This window comes from Crotalus tigris, unplaced genomic scaffold (assembly GCF_016545835.1).
Source record: "Crotalus tigris isolate CLP2741 ecotype Arizona unplaced genomic scaffold, ASM1654583v1 scf7180000019789.198917, whole genome shotgun sequence".
Classification (NCBI taxonomy): domain Eukaryota; kingdom Metazoa; phylum Chordata; class Lepidosauria; order Squamata; family Viperidae; genus Crotalus; species Crotalus tigris.
In genome coordinates this window covers 57,545-79,649 of record NW_024097710.1, presented here as the reverse complement: position 1 = coordinate 79,649, position 22,105 = coordinate 57,545, and the positions used below count along the sequence as shown (strand labels likewise).

General features: G+C 36.7%; 1 protein-coding gene across 1 annotated transcript in view; it reads right to left on the bottom strand.

Annotated features, from left to right (window-relative positions):
- Positions 1-13,226, bottom strand: part of LOC120317717 (metabotropic glutamate receptor 7-like) — a gene marked incomplete at its 5' end in the record, with an annotated part of 119,034 nt that extends 105,808 nt beyond the window's left edge. The window contains 2 exons of the mRNA XM_039364529.1: positions 3,618-3,772; positions 13,085-13,226. Coding sequence (XP_039220463.1) covers positions 3,618-3,772; positions 13,085-13,226 — 297 coding nt within the window. The remainder of the gene's footprint in view (positions 1-3,617; positions 3,773-13,084) is intronic.
- Between the last annotated feature and the right edge of the window lie 8,879 nt (positions 13,227-22,105).

Here is a 22,105-nt window from a genome sequence, read left to right as displayed (position 1 = left end):
TGAAGGGCTGTCACAGGGAAGAAGATGTCAATTTAATTTCCATAACACCTGAATGCAAAATAAGGAGCAATGGGTAGAAACATGTCAGAGGGAGACCCAACCTGAAAATAAAGAGGAATTTCCTGACAGTGACAGCAATTAATCAATGGAATAACTTGTCTCACAGAACTGTGGAGATTTTCAAGAAAAGATTGGACAACCATTTGTCTGGGATGATATAAGGACTCCTGCCTTGGGTAGAAGGTTGGACTAGAAGACACCAAGGTCCCTTCCAGTTGCCTGATTCTTCCCCCTGTTGCCACTCAAGATTAATCAAGTTTGCTATGAATGTCTTATTACAAGGGCCTCTTTGAGCAATTCACATATATTGGGGGGGAGGGCATCTCATAGGTTTGGTAGTGAATACAGCTCACATGTGAATGGGGAGGTACCTTTTATCATTACATCCCCCCATTTCTTTTCCATGCCTTTTCCATGTGCAATATAGTGGAGGGGTTAAAGTGGCCAAAAGGAATGAGTATTTTTATAGCATCTATATTGAGTAGAACAGAAAGAACAATACATTTTACAGCAGCATTATATATACTAAAGAGAAACACAAGAAAAATTAAATACCTAGGACAACAACTTGTGTTCTAAATTAACTAGTCTACTTGAGCAACAAATTGTGCTTGTTTGTGTATAATAGCAATATCGAGTTGTATAGGAGAGATATCTTTTACTGCCATAACATTCCATAGCTTTACATGGTTAACACAATCAAATGCGTTTCTTTAATCAATGAAGTACTTGACTTCTGTTTTTGTATTCTTTGGCTTTTTCAATTACCTATAACGCATCATGATTAATAACCCTTGTTCCTTGGCCTTTTCTAAAATCAGCTTGAACATCTGGCATTTTTCTTTCTATGCAGGGCTCTAATCCCTAACGGATGATCCTAAGCATTGTTTTTCCAGGATGTGAAATTAAGGATTTTATACAATAGTCTGCATACTTTAAGTCTTTTTTCTTTGATATTGGAATGTAGGTTAACCTCTTCTAATCTGTTGAACACTGTATCATTCTCATTCTCCAGATTTGCTGGTTATTGTTAGAATCTTTACTGATTACCCTTCTTGACATGTTTCTGCAAATAATACATTAGTTCCTATAACTTTCTGACAAGGTAATAACTAGAATTCTGTTCTACTCATCTTCTAGAAGTACATGTTCTAATAAATATTGACATACCTATTGTACAGAATTTCAGTACAGTCCTTCCATGTTTGATCTTCTTTGAATCTAATATTAAGTATCCTTTAGCACATCAATTTGAGGCTGGAACAGCCTTCTGAGTTCAGAGACTTTTGGAAATGTTTGTTTTTCTATGTCTGTTTCCAGCTATAGAGTATTTACAGATATCATTGTAGTACTGCTTCTTGCCTGATCTATCAGCTCTGTGTAATTTTTTAATGAGATTCCTTCTTAAGATCTTTGTCTTTCCTAGTTTGGGCTTCTTCTTCTGCACAATTTCCATCATCTGTCCTTATATCTGGTTTGCTCTCTTCTGTTTTTTTGTTTTCTGGCGGTATCTTTTTGCATTCATCTATAAGAATATTTTGGTATCACTCCACAATTCCTCTGGGTCTCTATCCAATGATATTCAGGACTTCAAAGTTCCATGTTCCATTTGGAAATGATGGATATATGCTCATCCTGGAAACTGCTTGCATTTTTTTTAATCTTCCACTTTAGCCTAACTTGAAATTTGCACATGAACAATTCATGATCTGTTCCATAATTGCCCTTGGGTATATTAATATTTTGATTGAGCATTTCCATCTCTTTGTATCAGTAATATAGACATCTATACTTCTGTGTTATCTTTCTAGTGATGTCCATGTATGTAGGCATTGCTTCAGTTGCTTGAAGACTGTATTAGTTACAAAGAAGCCCTTGGATGGGCAGAAACTGGTAAGTCATTATCTTGCTTCGTTTCTCTTTCTTGGACCATACAATCCAATTTCATTTTCATCATTACTATTTTGAACTTTGGCATTTCAGTTTTCATACACAAAGAACATATCTTGCTTGCACGTTCTGTACATTTCAGATTGACTTGAGCACAAAACTCATCAAGCTGCTGTTCTTCTGGCTCAGTGGTTGGAGCATAAGCTTGGATAACCATCATATTAAAGGATTGTCTGCAAAGGCTAATTGATATTATTCGGTCATTGACTACATTGTACTCTAATACCATCTTTTCTATATCTTTCCTATGAAAGCAAAGCCATCCTTCTTTTTTATTTTGTTTTTTATGTTCTCAGTAGTGAATAGTATGATCTTCTGACTGAAAGGATCCAACTTCACTCTATTTCAATTCGCTGATGCCTAAAATGTCAATGTGTAGTCAGTTCATTTAATCTTTCATTTTATTGACCTTCCCCATACACATGCTTCCTGTGTTACATGTTCACCCTATATTTTTGTTTTTGCATCTTCTTTTCCTGCATAGCAATAGCAGCAACTAGATGCTAGTTCTATCATAGTTAATCTAGTTCTATCATAAACACCATTAGTACTGTGAAAGTTCTACAGTTGTTCTTTAATAACATATTGAGTATCATCTGACCTGAGAGGTTCGTCATCAAGCATTAGGTCATTAATAACTTTAGATTATCTATCCCTGTCATTTTTAGTAAAATATAGAAATGATTTACTGTTATTTTATCTTAACCAATATGATTCCATTGCTATTGTCATTATATCAATATCATCCCATATTGCTGCTGCCTACTAGAGATTCCTGCTTGCTTTAGCTAGGCAATTGGAGTGATCCCCATACTGGAAGCATGTACACCCCCATCCTGGTTTACTATTTCATAAGCATCCTTTGCTCATTATCCTTATCCCCATCTTTACCACCACCAACGAAACAGCAAATGTGGTGTTGAGGTAGGAGCTGTAGTCCTACAAGTAACAGAATCATATACTTGGAAACAGAGTCACCTTATAAGGGAGATGGGTGGCAGAGAAATTTAACAAAAAACAAACAGAGAACAAAATACAAGAAGAGTTGAAGTATAACTACTCCCGATGACTAAGACTTCTTTCATACCAGACTTGGGAGGCACCCAGGAACAAAAAGGAAAACTCCTGACAAACAGGCAGATATATGCATACAGAATCCTGGATATTGCTAGAGAATCTGCTGTTTGTTGCTATATATCTGACTCTGCATTCATCAAGAGTCTACATCAGCACTCCACACTTTACGGTACTAGTGTCTTGTGTGAAATATGATTATAGCATTCCCAGCAAAGCATCTGCACCTCAGATATCTACTATGCTGTCTATTTCTTGCCATCAGAAGTGATTCAAAGCATCAACTGCAAACATCTCAAGCCTTTTTTTTTAAAACAATGCTTAAAAAACCAACAGCCCTACTTATAGAAGTAGCAGAATTTGGAAGAGAGGTAGCATAATGGCTCCTCTCCAACTAGGTTGCCTTGATGTTAGCTTTCTGAAGACTGTGATGTATGAAAAATATCTTTATATGGATTCAGTTTATACAGACTGCCTTTATGTAAGTAAGGAAAAAAAGTATACATGGAGGCCAAAATAATAGTAGGGCTTACCTTCAATGGTTGCCCGCTTAGGCAGGATGGTGATTGCTCCCTCTGCAACATCTTCTTGTTGAATTACTGGAGTCATTTTGGAACCCCAAGTGTCTGAAGCCACCCACAGAAAATGACCAACTTGATCAGCCCTTTTTGCTGCTGCAAGGATTTGTCTGTAAAGAGAAAACAGTTATCATTCTCAGGGGGGGGGGAAGAAAAAGAGTATTTATTCATATGGTGGAACATTCACCAGCAGAAAATAATTACCTAATGAGCCAAAACAATGAATCCTACAGACTGGAAAATCAGAAATGTTTTAAAAAAAACAAACCACACACCTCAGTTGAGTAAGAACTGCTTATCATTGTCTTGTGGCTTGTATCATCAGCTGAGAAACTTAATATATTTGAAAATGCAGAAATATAATTTAGAAAGTAAGCATTATTTCTTAAATAACACCATATTCCATAAATCAAGTCATATTGCAGATATACATAGTGTTCATTAGTACTACTGATGCTTGCTAAACCATACAATATACTTTCCATCCTCATCTTTGGGTCTTCTGGAAAAGTACCAGTTTTGATGGAAGGATTTCTAGCATAAGGAGAGATAGAAATGTGCTTAAATGACATTTTAGTTGAAACCTGACTAATTCATACTATGCAAAGGTACAATAAACTTGTTCATGCAAAATTTGCCAACTCAATAGCATAAATCTTTCTAAAAATGACTATTAGGAGGAAGCATACAAAGTAAAATAGTGTATTAGGACAATACACACAAAAAGCACACATTTTGTTTTCATAGTATAGCACAGTTTGAATTTTGTTCTGAGATTCTACTAAAGAAATTTGTGGAAGATAATACTATTAATGATTATTAGTCTTGAAAACTATATAGTCACCTTAGTTGTAAGATACAGTATCAATTGGAAGGAATACAAGTAATACTCAGTTGTGAGCAGTTTGATTAAACGGGTATGTGTGTGTCTGATTGCATATCCCAAAGGAGCAAGATCTTGTTTTAAGACAGGCATGTCAAACTGCCGGCCTGCGGATCAGATGTGTCACCCCAAAACCACGCCCACCCCATTGCCGGCAATGGGGAAAAGTTGTGATACATTGTGCGACGTCACATGATGTTGCGAGCTTGACATGCCTGTTTTAAGGGATGATAGTGAATCCAGGTCTTATGCTATGGCAAAAGTACCAGTATAACTTGGGACATGAACATTTTTTTTTAAGTAGGTGTGAGTCCCACATGAATTTATCCTGGGCAACAACTGCTTAACCTGAGGGTGTTCTTGAAAGCTCCTCATATTTCTATAGGATTCTTTCTTTTTGAATTGTTATATGGCGAAGAAGTCAGGAGAACCTTTCAGATGGCTAGGGAAAATAAGGAAAGGCCAGGCCTCTTTCAAGCAATATTAACTATATCCTGCAAATGGGGGACAAGCTAGATCTGATGGGAGAACTGGCTTCAGAGAATCTTCAGCAATCTCAAGTGCACCAAAAATCACAATGCTGTCAGAATTTTAACCAGGACAGAAAGAATTATTATCTCTTCCTTCTTTTGACAACAAATTACTAGCTCAGTTACAAGGGGCTTTTCAGTGCAACAGTATTTATGATCATGGGAAGAAAATGCTGGACAAGATGGACTTTTGATATGACTAAGAATGAACTTAGGATAGATCAGGACCTACCAGAGATGTACTATATAAGTAATTCACAATGTATTACAAAATATTTCTAATGCCCAAATAATGATAACATTCAATAAGCATCAAATGAGCTTTCTCAACCAATTCTGGTTGCATGAATGAAGAAATCTTAGGATCTATATGAAGCAACTCTCAACTCGAGGTCTGCATTTAATAAAATAAAACAAATTCTGGACTCAAAGCAGCTTGAATGTCTTTTGGATTTCTAGCTACTAATAAAATTACATTCACTCTCACAGGTTCAGCTGAAGAAATAAGAGCCAATTATAATTTTGAATATTTTTCTTACAAAATGACTGCCATGAAAGAAGATTATTTATTCGTAAAATGGCTGTTGCATTGGGTTTCATCACAATATATGTACAGGTAGTCCTCAACTTGCACCTTTTCATTTAGTGACTATTCAAAGTTTTAACGGCATGATTGTTTTTCATATTTATGACTGTTGCAGAATTCCCAGGATCACATAATCAAAATTTGGATGCTTGACAACTGGCTTATATTTATAATGGTTGCAGTGGCCCAGGGTCGTGTGACCACCTTTTGCAACTTTCTGACAAGCAAAGTCAATGGGGAAGCCAGACTCACAACCAGGTTGCTAATCTAACAATTGCAGTGATTCACTTAACAAGGGTGGCAAGAAAAGTCATAAAATGGGGGGAAACTCATTTAATAATTGTCTCACTCAGCAACAGAAATTTTTAATTCAATTATGGTCATAAGCCAAGGACTACTTGCACCTGGTTTTTTTTGTGGAGGAAAACTGCTGAAGTTCTTTCCCATTGCCCCTTATTGATCACAGTTACCTCAAGCTTTCCACACCACTAATTTTATTTTCTAAAGATGTTTATATATTCTGTGTTGGATCCAGAAGTACTCTGAAAATAAAGAGGGTAATGTTTGCTTCACAGCAAGTCATCTTCCTATATGTTTTAAATTAAAAGATTCTTTTAAAATACAGTGAAGTGAACCATGTAGCTAAGGATAACAATTATGTCTATGAGCTAGAATATGAGTCATTAGGCATAATCTTTTAATTTAATCAAGTTAGAGACACCTGAGGAAGAAGATTGATCAAACTGGATTTGGTTCAGGCTAATGGAGGTAGAAATCATTGTTCCACTTGGGAAAAATAAATGTGTAACACCGAATACAATTATTTATAGCCATGACCAGACAAAAATTGGACAGAGTATTCTCAATCAGAAATTTGTTCAAAGATATACTTTTAGATATTGCTAATCCCTGAGATTTTCATTGGCCAAGAAATAAATGGTTTAATTTGTTTGGTAAAAAATAAAATAATGCAACAGGAAGATGCCATTCAACTAAGTTATTGCAAAAGTCTAATGAAGTTCATCACACATGCAAAATTACACTTGAATAATTCTCACTTCTTCATCACAAACAGCCTGGAAGATTATTCAGTCCGAGAAGATTATTCAATCAACCAAACCATTGTTTCCAAACCTAGCAGAATCCCATTTTCCTACATATACTACTTTTTTTACGAAATTACTGTTCATTGATCCATCTAAAATTATTTTCAGGGGCACTATTGATTCTTACAAAGAGAATCAAGCATAATAACAACTCTTGTTTCATTTCTGAGATGAAATGAGAACACAAGAAACATTGTTTGAGCATATAGCAAGAATGGAATGAGTAAATTTGGGAATAACTATACCAGTCCAGGCATTCATGCTATTTGAACCAATACACCATTCAGTTCTATCCTGGCATTAACAATGAGGTAATGAATGAAAATATTTGAATGCATTATATTTTTCTCCTCCCCACCTCCTTATACTATGCAGAAATGTCAGATGAATGATCTCATATAATTCTTCAAAACAAAATCTTCAATATATATTATATTCTAACAGACTGAAGTACTTGCTAATTCAGAGGAGAAAAGATCACATTCCCTAACTTCCTACCAATTTCCTGTATGCTATCCTGAAACAAAGCAGTGAAAATTCATTGGTTACAAAGAAAACAGAATATAAATGAGTGTACCAAGAGAAAAAATGTTTCTGTGATCCACAAAACAGTTTTTAATAAAATAGTGCCAGGCCTGAAGATTTACACAGACACACAAAGCACGAATATGGTGTGATTATAGAGTATGGCAATATTTATTTTTCTTTTTGCTGTTCTTGGAAATATTTTTTATTTTTCTTTCATAAAATATCACATTAGCCACATATCCAAACTATACACAATAAAACCAACATTATGTAAGTCTTCTCTTATGTGAGGGCAACATGTTGCCTTGCAATGCATTAAATATGAAACCATGAAAATACTCTGAAATTTTGCATTAAGTAGGGGATTTATTTCCCAGTCATAACCAATATGAAAATTCTCTCTTAACCTGATTGAATGACTCAGGGGCAGAAAAAAGTAACTTTGTGAGGCCTTCTTGGCATTGTATTCTTAGAATCATGGAATTTGGGGGAAATGGACCAGCTTCACTCCTAGTTCTTAGGGCATAATATGTTATTTATAAAAGAGCCAAGAACAGGTTGGTGTCCCCAAATTTGGGTCTTAGCCTGGTGCCAAAGCTGATGAAGACTACCAGACATAAGGTGCAGGATTGATTTCCTTTTATAGAAGTGCTTCAGCAAAAGGGTCCCAGCCAGCAAAATGCCAGGATCCAGGACAAAGGATTCAACAAGCTTTTATACAGTTTCTCAAGGCAGGATAAAGAAACATTGTCTAGTAGGCTTTTTAAAAGTTATTTAACGCCATCCCTATTTCTAAGTCTTAACTAATAAACACTTCAAAAGTTATCTAACCAGTATTCTATTGGCTCTACTTCAACCCTATTCTTAAAAGTTAATAGGCATCCTCTACTACTCTGTCTTAGCCTTATTCCTTATCTTAGTAATATGTCTTGTATGATATACCTGATGGTCAGCTCTTGCTTTCTACATTGAAAGGGGCCCCACCTAGCCACATTCCCTCTTCCTTTATCTTTGTTAGGCAGGCTTTGAAATACACATCTCTTCCCTTCCTTCTGAGTTCATGCTATAACCTTGCATTTTGCAGCAAATGCCCTACAGCAAAAGGCCCATCAAGTTATTGCAACAGTCCTAGCTATGTTATCCCTCTATATCTCTCTTTTGCCTTTCAGCTTATATGCTTTTCTAACTCAGCTGCTTTCTATTGAAGAATAACAAACTAAAGAAGCCTTGGAAATTATCTACTCTAAGCCTCCATTCAGGCAGGTATCTACTACTAAAGCATATCAGACAAGTTACCATCTAGCTTCAGAAGAAGAGTGCCCTTGCCAATATATAAGGCAATCCATTGCAGTACAGGACTTTTTTTTTAACATGGTATCTCACCAACTCTATCTCCTTGTAATGTAAAATGCTTCTTCTTCTTCTTCTTCTTCTTTTTTGTTTTTGTTTTTGTTTTTGGAACAACTCTGTGCAATCTTTAATAATTTTTCAGTTGCTTGATTATATACACTGGGGAAAAAATAGCTGATTTCTAAATGTGTCATATACATACATACATAAATAAATGAATGAATGAATGAATGAATGAATAAATAAATAAATAAATAAATAAATAATTTTCTCCAGAGTTCTTCCAACCATTCTTTGCAAGTTTTCTTCTATTTTAGCCCACTTATCATTTTAACTGTTCTTTACTAGAGCTGTTCTTCCTCCCTAAAATGCAGACCTGAATCAGACCGAAGATTTTAGGTTCTGTCTGAACAACGCAGAATAGAATGAAATTTATCTTTACAATGTCTTGACATTATACTTCTCTGATGCAGCTGAGCATTTGCCTGTTCCTTGCAGCTATATGGTATAGTTGGCTTAGATTCAGCTGCTGATTAATCAATATTACCCGTTCTTATTTGTGTTACTGCTGCCTGGTAGGATTTCTCCCTCCCTTTCCTACTCACAACTTTTATTCCTCCCAAACAAATGTAGGACTTTGCATACATGTCCTTGTTGAAATTCCTCCTGATGGTTTCTGCCCATTGTTCCAGTTTGTCAAGATCTTTTAGAATTTTAATATTCTCCTCCAAAGACTTGCAATCCATCTTTCATTTTAAGTTTGATAATTATATTTTCTGATTTATCATCCAAGTCATCTATAAATATTTGAAGAACACAGGGCTGAGAATTGATCTCTGTAATATTAAATGGTGATTGTATATCTGTCTACTGGTATAACTGACCAGTTTTGCAATCTTTTTTATTAGACCACCATTTCTGAATGTGGACTTTTAATTTTTAGAATTCTCATCAATATCCATGCTGGTTGGGGAAGGATACTCAGTTTGGGATAGGATGGAGCTAATTTTAGTCATAAATTGTAAGCCAGGGGTGTCAAACTGACTGCCCATGGGCCGGATAAGTCATGCACAGGCTATGCCCACCCTGCTCCACAAAAGCAAAAAACGTTGTGATACATCACGATATGTCATGTGACGTGATCGAGTTTGACACCCATGCTGTAAGCCTTGTGCATAAATATTCTTTCTTCCCTTTTCCCCCCAGGTCTACTGATTTCAAATAAACCTTATTATATCAGAACAGAGACCTGTTAGTTGCATTTGTCCTTCCAGTCAAAAGTGGAAATTGAATTCCAGTATTCTAACTCAATGGTTGACACTTGGGGGAAATAATGTCAAACTGGATTTTGCCTGAGGAAAGAACTCAGAGAAAAAATCCATAAAAGGAAATTCAGATCCTGGGCAATCTTTATTTTGGCATGATATGAAAAGTAGAGGTAGTGGATTAAAAGCAAATATTAATATTCAACTTCAAGTTAAACTTGTTGCTTTCACTGTTTTCCTTTTTTAGATTAATGGAAAATCAATAGTTAGGGTTATGGAAGCAAAACCTAATTTATTGTGTGATAACTAACACATCTGTCGCAGACTATAGACGTAGGATTGGCTGCTATGAACCTTGTAAGGTCAGCAGGTTTTTTTTATAGTCAGCACACTTTTATAGCCTTTCTAATCAATAGGCTTCATTGGCTCTGATGGTTTCAAGTCTCCCAACTGCTTGTCTTTTATTTTTTCACTGCATTGCAAAACAAAATCTAAAAGACCATAACTTATTAGGAGAATCACAGCACTTTAATTCAACCCTTTATATAGGGCAGTATCATAGAAAAACGGGTCAGCTTTCCTGACTAAAATGGCTATATTGACAAGTATTTTATTTTTATTCTCATGGACCTCTCTTTTACTGTTTCTTCCCCTTTCATGACTTCATTTTGTCAGGATATTTTTTCTGGAAAGTTCTGAAAGTTAACAATTCTTTGATGCTATAGTATTTCAGATTCCTGTCTTTGAAGCCAATGGAAAATATATAGACATGATTCTAAGCCTCTTGGCCTTAGAGCTGCAAAACTGGAATTGTGAAAAGAGAATAAACAAATAGAGTAAGAGGGAAGTGAGGTGACTGTCTACCTATTGCAGAGCAATCTGCTATCTCTTTGACTCAGAAGAGGAACAGAAACTATCAAGAAAATATGTTAGAATTTCTACTTAGTTTATGAAAGAATAATTCCTTTGGAAACTACTACTTGCTAATTCTCTTCTGAGCTTAGTCTCACTTGCTGATACCTCCAGACCATAATTTATACTTCAGAAGTACAGATGACTAAAAGTATGCAAATGTTAGTTTCTCATAAGAACCCAAATAAAAGTAGCAACGTATCAGCCTCTTGAGGTAACCCAGATCAGGAAACAAAGTCCACAAGAAGACTAGATCTATATTTTATTGAGATAGGTTGTAATAATAAGAATCTTGCAAATGTGACTATGTTTCCTCTCCCCTCCCTTTTCTACCCCAGTGAGTCAGGGATGACTCAGCCTGAGTGCCTTCTTAATACTATCTCTCTTCACAGGACTTAAGAAATGCTCCTCTCACTGGCTCTCTATATGATGTCAGTTCATGGGTGATTTAGATAAACGAAGTACAAATTCTTATTGGATATTTTTTTCTCATTAGTCACATAGAAAACAACACACCTCCGTGTCTCAAGCACTGCACTCTTGCAGGCTTTTCTAGACCACTGTCATCAATATGTAATTCAACTTTCTTCAACTTGACACCCTCCAGATGTGCAGCCAATATAAGTGAGGGATAATAGGTATAATCCATTCTGTCTAGAGACACATGGTGTTAATAAATTATATAGTTTACAATTGCTCTTGTTCTCTCCTTTAAATTAACAAGCGTGCCACTTTAGAAATGGGTAATAATTTGAAGCAGGGTTGCTTGATTATGCATGCACTCCTGCTTCAGAGTTATATAAATTATTGCAAGTTAATATTAAGGCACACACAGCCACTCATGCAATTTCCCTCACATATTTTGCTCAAGCTCTGAGCATGAGACCAGAGGCATTCTATTAAACTGAATCTCCTATGCATACTCAGGAAATGTGGTCAGCATTCCCAAATTGGCTATTTTTATGTCAGATGCTGCTTAACAGGTGCTACTAATCTAGTTTGTTATACTGTTAGGTGACTAATACTATTCAATTTCTTCCCCTTAGTCAAAGGTACCACTTTTGTCACCCTCACCATTGGTTGCTGGTGCTATAGTAACTCTCCCCCCTCCCCTTTACTGAATTCTCAGCTATCCACTCTGAACAAGAAGATATGGCTGGAATTTACTGTTATTTCTAAATGCGTGCTGAAAAGAAAATTGCTAAAGTTCTTCATATCGAAATACTTTCAGAAAGAATGAAAGATTAAATATTTCCTTTCTATTATGTGTAGTTTTAGTTCCATATCTCTTCCAAAATCTGTTGTAGCACATTCGATCTGCATTATTAAACCAGTTTAGGTTTATAAAGTCTATATTTATGAATCTGCATAGAATTCTTCAAATATTTTGCATGTTTGGTCCTTCAAATCTTAATGTTCAATAACTAGCATACCTAATCAAAACATTTTGCCTTGTAGCTTAGCCTTGTTGCAAACTTATTTTCCACAAAATTGAATTACCACCAAGGATGGTTCCTGTTGCCTGCTCTAGAGCTACGGTGGAAGAGACAGAATCACAAGGCCAGTGACCTCATCATCCATCCACCCAATTCAGCTTCCCAAGCTTCCCAAGCTTCTGATTTCTTTCTTGCTTTAACAGATGAGAAGAGGCAGACTTCAAAGTGCAGAATAATGAGCTTCAAAAGTCAGTGTGGAAAGAGAAATCTGTCTAGAACGTAAGCAATTGATTGGAGATAGAGTTGTTGTTTTTTCCTTTTTTTACAGCAGCATTTGTTGCGCACAAAACATATTGTAACCAAGCTCACACAGAAGATATTTGGAAATGATTTCTAGGTTTTACCATTACTACAGCAGCTGAGGTTTTATGTAACCAAACATATTGTACTTGCTGTCATGGGAAAGTTTCTTCCTGATATTCTCTGCCAGCTTGCTAGAGTATTATTCAGGGAGTTTTTCTTCTACCCGGGAAAAAAAAAATCCATCCATAAATCCTGCTCCTTTAATCTGAAATTACACTACCCAAGAACACGCTTATCACCTCATTTATTGCTCAGATGATGACTTAAGCCTAAGAATGTGGATACCATAAAATATATATTCAGGCAACCCAAGCCACAAATTATGCTATAACTATTTTTCAGATCAGACTCCCTGCTCTATGTATTCATATATATCTGTATAAAGGTAGGTTCTCATATGTTCTAAACCATCTTGCTTGAATTAATTACATGTAAACAAGTTAATTTCTCCAGGCATCCTTACTTTATATCCTCATCGTAGGCAAAGACAATGATAGCCCTGGCTCTGGGTGTATCTAGAAGCAGCTTGATAATTTTATCAAATTCGTAGGTCTTGTTTTTGCGATCCTGAGGGATTTTCAATGACTGGGCAATGCAGAGATCACCTGTTAACAGAAAAAAAGAAGACAATATGCTAAAATCTGTAAATCAGGAAAAAAAATAAGAAAGAAAATTGGGAGAAAAAAGTAGTTAAAGATAGACTTGAAAAGAAAAGAATGAAAAATGGATTTTGGCCTAATTGGGTACAGGGGATGTGGCTCTAAACTTTTTACATGCCTCTACAGGAAGATTTTTGGACTTTTATAGTTCACTCAATTGAGTGTGTCTGATTACTCTTCAGTTAGCTTAGAATTCATCAGAAACAAAAAGAAAACACTTAGGAAACTAAAAAAAAATCAGTACAAATAATTGGACTTTAGAGTTTTCTGTACTCAGAATTAAGTTTTTATTACATTTCTCAGATTTTATCCCATCTGAGTCCTTGGTGGATGACTCACAAAATCTGGGGAAAAAATATTCTAAGTATCCGACTGCATTTTATGTCTTCTATCTTTGGTTTTACCCACTGCTTGGATGCTCTTGTGGAAAGTCCACAGCATGGATTTGGTCCATTATATCCACCATCACAAAATAATAAAGCGGGGAGTCCAGGACCCCTCAAGAGAACCTGATCTCTTCCATGTTATCTAGAAGCTCAGATATTGTTTCTAGCTGGTTTGTTTTCAAGTCCCCTCTTGTGACAGATTATGTATCCCAGCAAAATTAGGTCATTTTCCATCGCAGGGAAATCAGTTGTCTACTCTACACAGGATGGAGCTTCATGCTGAATGGTAATACTTGAACTATATCTCTTTAGAAACTTTTCCTGACATGAAATTGCAAAATGAGAAGGTACTGTGCTTTCAAAGAAGAAAACATGGATTTTCATGAAGATCAAACTGACGTAATGTGCAAAGGAAACATTCTCAATATAAAATTCTGCTCTGCGATACTTTTAGTCATCAACTTTTTCCAGGACAGTTAACCCTTTGCATGCATCCCTTTGGAATGATAGATCTATTCCAGTGATGGTGAACCTTTTAGAGACTTAGTGCCAAAAAACTGCACTGCCACCTGGTCCATCCCACTCTGCCCTGCCCCACCTGCCCACCACAGATTACCCAGGGGCCCAGCAGTGCCATGGCGGCCACACCCTCCGCCCATGTCCCACAGCATCAACTGTGCGCAATGGGGCATGAGGCTGGAGTCTTGTTCCTGCTATCCAGCTGCCATGTGCTTGGCTGACTGCTCCGTGCGGGCTGCATACAGGGGCGACTCTCCTCTGGGGTGGCTTCTGGGGAGGATGGGCGGCGAGGAAGGTGGGACTGGGGTGATGGTGCGTGTACCCACAGAGAGGGCTCTGAGTGCCGCCTTTGGCACACATGCTATAGGTTCACTACCACTGATCTAGTCTATACTTCCATAAGTCATTTTTACATCAGCCCAGCAAAGAGAGTGAGAGGGAATGAATTTTAAAAAGAGAGGATAAAATTTTCATTTTTCTATAGATATAGATTTAGAAAATATTACACCTATTTTCCTAGAATGTAATATGCATTAACAGAGTGAAAAATATTGTATTCTATCAATATCCCTCAACTAAAATTGTTTTGCTTTGTTTCTCTTTCATCTAGACTCAGACTGAAAAGTCTTTGAATCAGCTGTCTGTTCCCTGAGTATCCTGCAAATAAAGAAGCCAGTCCCTTGATAAGAAATGTACCGACTCCATTTCCCACCTTTGCAAATTGTTTTCAAGAAAAATAGCATGCTAGTGGAATACTGCAATTGTAAAAAAAAAAGTTTTTTGAACAATAGAATCTAACTACAGTACTTTATTTAGTACAAGGGAACGGGTGCTCAAAAAACATATCACAGTAGTATTTATAATCTTATTTTTATTAATTTTGTGTTTATTATTTTAAACCACAAACTAATAGGAATTCTTATTAATTTCATGTGTTCAACCAATAAAATCCTGGTTCCAGACCCAACTCATTGGCTTGTATTGGGGCAATCACAACCCTCAGGGCTAACTATCTCAAGACGTTCCGTTGAACAGAAGAGCACTTTCCTTCGGGAAAAAAAGCCTTTATCTGAGGTTTTCTTCTGAGCTAGAAACCCACAACCTCAAATCACAAACCTTCCATTGTTTACCTGGAGACACTTGAGCCTTGATGGGAGTTCAGGTCAATCACCTTCCTACTGATGGGACCTCACTACAATGCTTACTTCCCTTTTCCATGACTCTCCCTGCTTCCATTGCTTGTACTGTTTCTGGCTTTTTAAATTCAGACTACTTTCTTTGTTTTTCTTGCTACAAACAGAACCAGAAACATAAATTTCGAGAGTGGAGACTGGAGGATGATTTCTGTGTTGATTTATGGCTGAGATGGTGGAAATGCAGGTTAACTCAGGCTGTCTGCGCAGTGGCTTTAGTATATTAAATTGCTGGTTATTCTGAGAATGCCTCTAGGAGTTTGAGGGTTTTCATAGAGAGATATGGAGAAGCTCTAAAAAAATGGATGGGGCAAAATCATCTATGCCAGTGTTTCTCAACCTTGACAATTTTAAGGCATGTGGACTTCAACTCCCAGAATTCCACAGCCAACAATGCTGGCTGTGGAATTCTGGGAGTTGAAGTCCACATGCCTTAAAATTGTCAAGGTTGAGAAACACTGATCTATGCCCTTCTGAGAAGAGTGGCATTAAATTAACATAAATGCAAAATAAATGATTAATCACCCCTGAAACTACTTTTAGAAAACTTCAATATATTAACATAATATTAGATGGTATAGTACAAGTGTCTCTGTATACTGTAAAGGCAACATTAAAAAAAAATCCAATAATTTATTCTGAGCGAAGTCTTTGTTTGTTGAATTTTGTTGCCATTTCTACCTAACAATACATAGGGTTTTATTCTAATGACTTGCCTGTCACAACCAGGAAACATTTGGACTATAACATAAGGCATATTAATAACACTACAAAGATCTAAGATTAACTGTGACACTTTCCTGTTGAGACTCTGCTCAACGTATGGTGTTAAAGCATCAGAGTGATCCATAAAAAAACGAGGAGGGAGTATAGCAAAAATCTATTTCCCCAAACAATATTGTGAAAATTGCCCGATTTTATAGTTACTACTTTTCCCTGTGGCTCAAGTCTCTTTGGCAGACAGATCCAATTGCTTTTGAATTGGCCTAGTCATTTATATTCCCAGCACTCTCTCTCTCCCTGGCTATACTTACAGGTAGCAGAGACACAAAAACATTTAACCTAAAATGTCCCAGAACGGGCAACCAAAGCATAAAAATGCAGCAAGATTTCCTTCACATGGTTACCCTGGCAAAACAAGGTGGTGTTCTTGAGGGCTTTAGAATAGAACAATGCTATTATCAAACAGTAACTGTAGAACACCATCACTGTGGAGCGCACATCACAAAATGTCAGATGGCTTATAAAAAGTAGTGGCACAAGAGAAGAAAGGGAAGGAAAAAGAGAAGGGCAAAGGAGAGTGGGGGAGAAGAAAGCATATATCAATTGGTGGTTGCATTTGATTCAAATAAATTAGAGGCAGGGACAGAAAGGGACAGAACTCTGTTTAATAGAGCAAAACACAAAGGGGGAAAAAAAAAGAAAACCACAGTCCTATTCACAGGCATGAGACATCTGTCTCAAGAATAGTACATATGAAAATAATCCTGTATGTATATTTAAAAATGAACTTACAGAAATGATATAGCTACAAAAAAAAGCAAATGCAATATTTGGTTGATGGAAAAAGTATAGTTTCTAATTTAAAGAAAGTAATAAGTTCAGATGTAATCTGCATCGCTCAGAATTCACCTGAAGAACACAGCCAGTTTGGGGCACTGCATTTTTAAAAGATTCAGAGAAACTGGAACAGGTATAAAGAAAATTGATGAGAATAATGAGGAGATTCGGAATTGAGTGCCATTGGGAATGTTTGAGGTAACTGGTGTGTTCTACCTTGAGATTAACTGCCAAGGGGTGGAGATATTAGAGCTCCTCAGGAAGAAGTCACTGAATAAATCCTCTAACATAAGAGTACATGACATGGACTAAGGGGAGTCAAATTCCAGTTAAATGCTATAGGAGCACTTCTAATGGTAGAATCAGTTTGGCAAGGTACCAATCACCCAGTGAGATGATAAGTTCCCCTTCAAACCTAGGCTGGACAGCCATTTGTCAAGGAACCTTTAATCTGGATTCCTACAATAAATCTCCACAGAAACTACTGATTTTTTTCCCTTCTGTTTTTATATTTTTGATGCCCATGCCATCACACAAAATTGTGCCCATTGTCTAAAAAGGTTGTTGACCCTAATTTACACTATAATGAAACTGTCAAGTTAGTTACTGTATGTTCAAGAGTACCTGACTTAAGCGATATAGACCAAAAAAATAAGATTGGATGGGGACATGTTTACCACGACATTCTTTGCTAGGCACTTTTAAGTGTATTGCTGATGCACAATTATCCTCCTCAAATCTTTTGTTTCCATGTCATCTGATGAAGTAAACTTAATGTACTATAGCATTCTAAGAGTGCACTACTTTGTTATTGCTATATTTTCTATATTCTGTATTAAGTTAGTAACACAGCCAGTTGTATTCACTGGTATAAGATTGATAAAAGAAAAAAAACCTGCCCTCTTTTCTCATAAAATGATTAACTCAGTTTATAGTTTTTGTTGTGAGAAAATTGCTTATTTTAAATTAGGAATAAAAAGATTGGAGATTGATGCAACCAAGTATATTTTACTGGAATGCACAGATGACAGTGAACACTGGGGTCCCCACCAAACAACTGCAGAAGAGCCCCAGGGTTACAGGTTATATACATATAGTTTGTTACATTACACAGAGAAGTTTTTAAAAATTGTAAATCTTAGTGTGGCTTCTACATGGGAACACCTTTAATGTTTAAAAAAATAGGATGACCTTACAATGGAAACCCTGCATTCCTTCATACTATCAAGATTCTATATTGCTAGATATTATAATTTAATTCAATGTATAATTTAATGTATCCATATACTGCCTCCTTTCAAACGATTCTGTTCATACTCTAAAAAAGGGCAGCGATCTGTTTTGTATCCATTCAAGGAACCCAACTCTTGGCTTTTATATATATATATATATATATATATATATATATATATATATATGTATGTATGTATGTATGTATGTATGTATGTATGTATGTATGTATATGATTTTAAATGGTTTAACTGGTTTGAGTCATATACAAACCTTTTCTAAGGAGTGAATAAAATTTTACTACAGTAAATGAAGTACACACAAATGAAACCTCCGCATATTGTATACCACCCAGAATCATATAGTTTGAGTTGGGCAGCCATGTAAATCTATATGTACAATCATTTTCTAAGTACCATCCAATATTTTTTGGTATGGCACCCAGTATGCCAACAGTCATTGGAGCACTGAAGTACCTGGAGACAGCAGAATAGAAGAGAAAGAGCTGGAGAAAAATCACAAAATATAAAGACCTGCAAATAGAAGTAGAATGACTGCAGGGAGGGGGGGAGCAATGGCACCAATAATAAGACATGCCCTGAGTGCAATCCCAAAATGTCTGGAGCACCACCTGAACACCGTTGGTATTGAAAACCATCCTCAGTCAATTGCAAAAGCAGCTTTATTTGAAATGGCTTACATCTAACACCTTTAACAGCATAACAAAAAAAGCTTCTTTCAACATGTAAAAAACAAGAAAAAAAGTGAAGGAAATGATTGGTCCATTAGTGGGTGAAAGTGGCAAGAAGGTGACAAGCAACAGGGAGAAAGCAGAACTATTTAACTTGTTTTATGCATCTGTCTTTACACAAAGGGATAAAACAGCACAACCTATCAAAAATAGTGCCATAAAAAACGGAATAGAAATACAGGTTAAGATAGGCAAGAAAATGGTAAGTGAGCACCTGTCCAGCCTAGATAAATTCAAATCGCCAGGACTAGATGGATTACACCCCAAGGTTCTCAAGGAACTGGCAGAGGTGATCTCGGAACCACTGAACTATATTTTTCAAAGATCCTGGAGCAAAGGGGAACTACCAGAGGACTGGAAAAGAGCTGATGTAGTTCCCATCCTCAAAAAAGAAAAAAAAATGGACCCAGGAAATTACAGACCTATCAGCCTGACCTCAATACTTGGGAAGGTCCTGGAAAAGATAATAAAACAACAAATCAATGAGCACCTAGAGGCAAACAAAGTCATTACTAAAAGCCAACATGGGTTTGCCAGACAAATCTTATTGCATTCTTTTACCAAGTGACAAAATTAGTGGATCAGAGGAATGCTGTGGACATACTTTACTTGGACTTCAGTAAGGCATTTGATAAAGTAGATCACAATCTACTACTTGATAAGATAGAAAAATATGGGGTAGACAGCATCAGATGGATCCATAGCTGGCTGACTGGCCGTACTCAGTGAGTGGTCCTCAATGGAACCACATCTACATGGAGGAAAGTGTGTAGTGGGGTGCCCCAGGGCTCTGTTCTGGGCCCAATGCTCTTCAACATCTTCATCAACGATTTGGATAAGGGGATAGATGGGGAACTCATCAAATTTGCAGATGACACCAAATTGGCAGGAATAGCCAACATTCCAGAAGACAGGCTTAAGATACAGAAGGATCTGGACAGACTTGAACACTGGGCACTAGTGGTGAAAAAAGCAATGTTCTACATTTAGGCAAGAAAAACCAAATGCACAAGTACAGCATAGGTGGCATCTTGCTCAATAGTAGTAACTGTGAGAGGGACCTCGGAGTCCTAGTAGACAATCACCTAAATATGAGCCAGCAGTGTGCTGCAGCTGCCAAAAAGGCCAACACAGTGCTAGGCTGCACTAACAGAGGGATAGAATCAAGATCACGTGAAGTGTTAATATCACTTTACAATGCCTTGGTAAGGCCACACTTGGAATACTGCATCCAGTTTTGGTCACCACGATGTAAAAAAGATGTTGAGACTCTAGAAAGAATACAGAGAAGAGCAACAAAGATGATTAGGGACTGGAGGCTAAAGCATATAAGGAACGGCTGCTGGAATTGGGTATGTCTAGTTTAATGAAGAGAAGGACGAGGGGGGACATGATAGTAGTGTTCCAATATCTCAGGGGCTGCCACAAAGAAGAGAGAGTCAAGCTATTTTCCAAAGCGCCTGAAGGCAGAACAAGAAGCAATGGGTGGAAACTAATCAAGGAGAGAAGCAACCTAGAACTAAGGAGAAACTTCCTGACAGTTAGAACAATTAACCAGTGGAACAACCTACATCCAGAAGCGGTGAATGCTCCAACACTGGAAGTTTTTAAGAGGAGACTGTACAGCCATTTGTCCAAAACGGTATAGGGTTTCCTGCCTGAGCAGGGGGTTGGACTAGATGACCTCCAAGGTCCCTTCCAACTTTACTACTACTACTACTACTACTACTACTACTACTACTACTACTACTACTATTATTATTATTATTATGGATCATCGCACAGTCAGCCAGATGTTCAGACTGGATTTGGCATTTTGTCTACCTAGCGAGTCCTTACCCAGGACCTGGGATAGGCAGATGTGGATGTTTGATGGTATTACAGATATTGTCGCAGGATGGAAGCAGTTCCTAGTATGGCTGCCTTTTGCAATTGACTAATAGCAAATTTGTCAATGCCAATGGTGTTCAAGTGGTGCTCCAGTTGTTTTGAGATTGCAAAACAATTTTTTATTATCATTATTATTATTATTATTATTATTATTATTATTATTATTATTATTATTATTATTATATAACATCATCTGACTATTCCCAAGTCCTTGGGAAGGACTCAGAAGGTAGACAAAAATGGCAAATCCAGTCTAAACATCTGGGTGATTGTGTGATCAACCTTAATAATAACTTATATGCTGCCTATCTCCCTGAAACTTCTTCATTTCCCATGCTATTTCTAACTTTTTCAAAGCATTTGAGCCAATTTCTGTGGCCCCAACATTCTTAGGAACTGAAAATCCTGCCCCTCTCTTTCCACTGACCTATGTTTCTTCTGTACCGGAATCTTCTATTAATGGAAGATACAACCCATAAAATATACTTGCTATATATAATTTCCATCCTCCCATGCAACCCTTTCTCCCAAACAAGGCAGTTTGTTTTCTATTTCAAGTTAAATGTTCTGTAAGATCAAACATCATCACTTTTTAATCCTTACTTAGAATAAAGAAGTATTTGCTTTATTTGGAAAGTTTTTCTTGCAACGATACAAGTTTCTAGGTTGCTTCTCTCCTTGATTAATTTCCATCTGTTGCTTCTTGTCCTGCCTTCAGGTGCTTTGGAGAATAGCTTGACTCCCTCTTCTTTGTGGCAGCCCCTGAGATATTGGAACACTGCTATTATGTCCCTCCTTGTCCTTCTCTTCATTAAACTAGACATACCCAATTCCAGCAGCCGTTCCTTATATGCTTTAGCCTCCACTCCTCTAATCATCTTTGTTGCTCTTCTCTGTACACTTTCTACAGTCTCAACATCTTTTTTACATCATGGTGACCAAAACTGGATGCAGTATATTTAGGGATACCTGAAAAGGGGTAATTTAGATTATTGAGTCCAATTCCTCTACACAGTGCAAGGAAGAGCTCTGTAGCTAATTTTCTGGCTAGAAAAGATTACGTCTTTTAATAAAAAATGCTAATTGTAAAAATTCCATGTAGCACTTTATGGAAGTGAAGGTTGAACTTTAAAGAATCAGAATAGAAAGAATATTGATATTTTAGAATTTTGGTACTGAAGAAGACTTTTGAGAATACTATGGACAGCCAAGAGGACAAACAAATGGATCATCAAAAAAAAATCAACCCAAAGTTCTCACTCAAAGCACAAATTTTCCTACTTTGGATACATTATG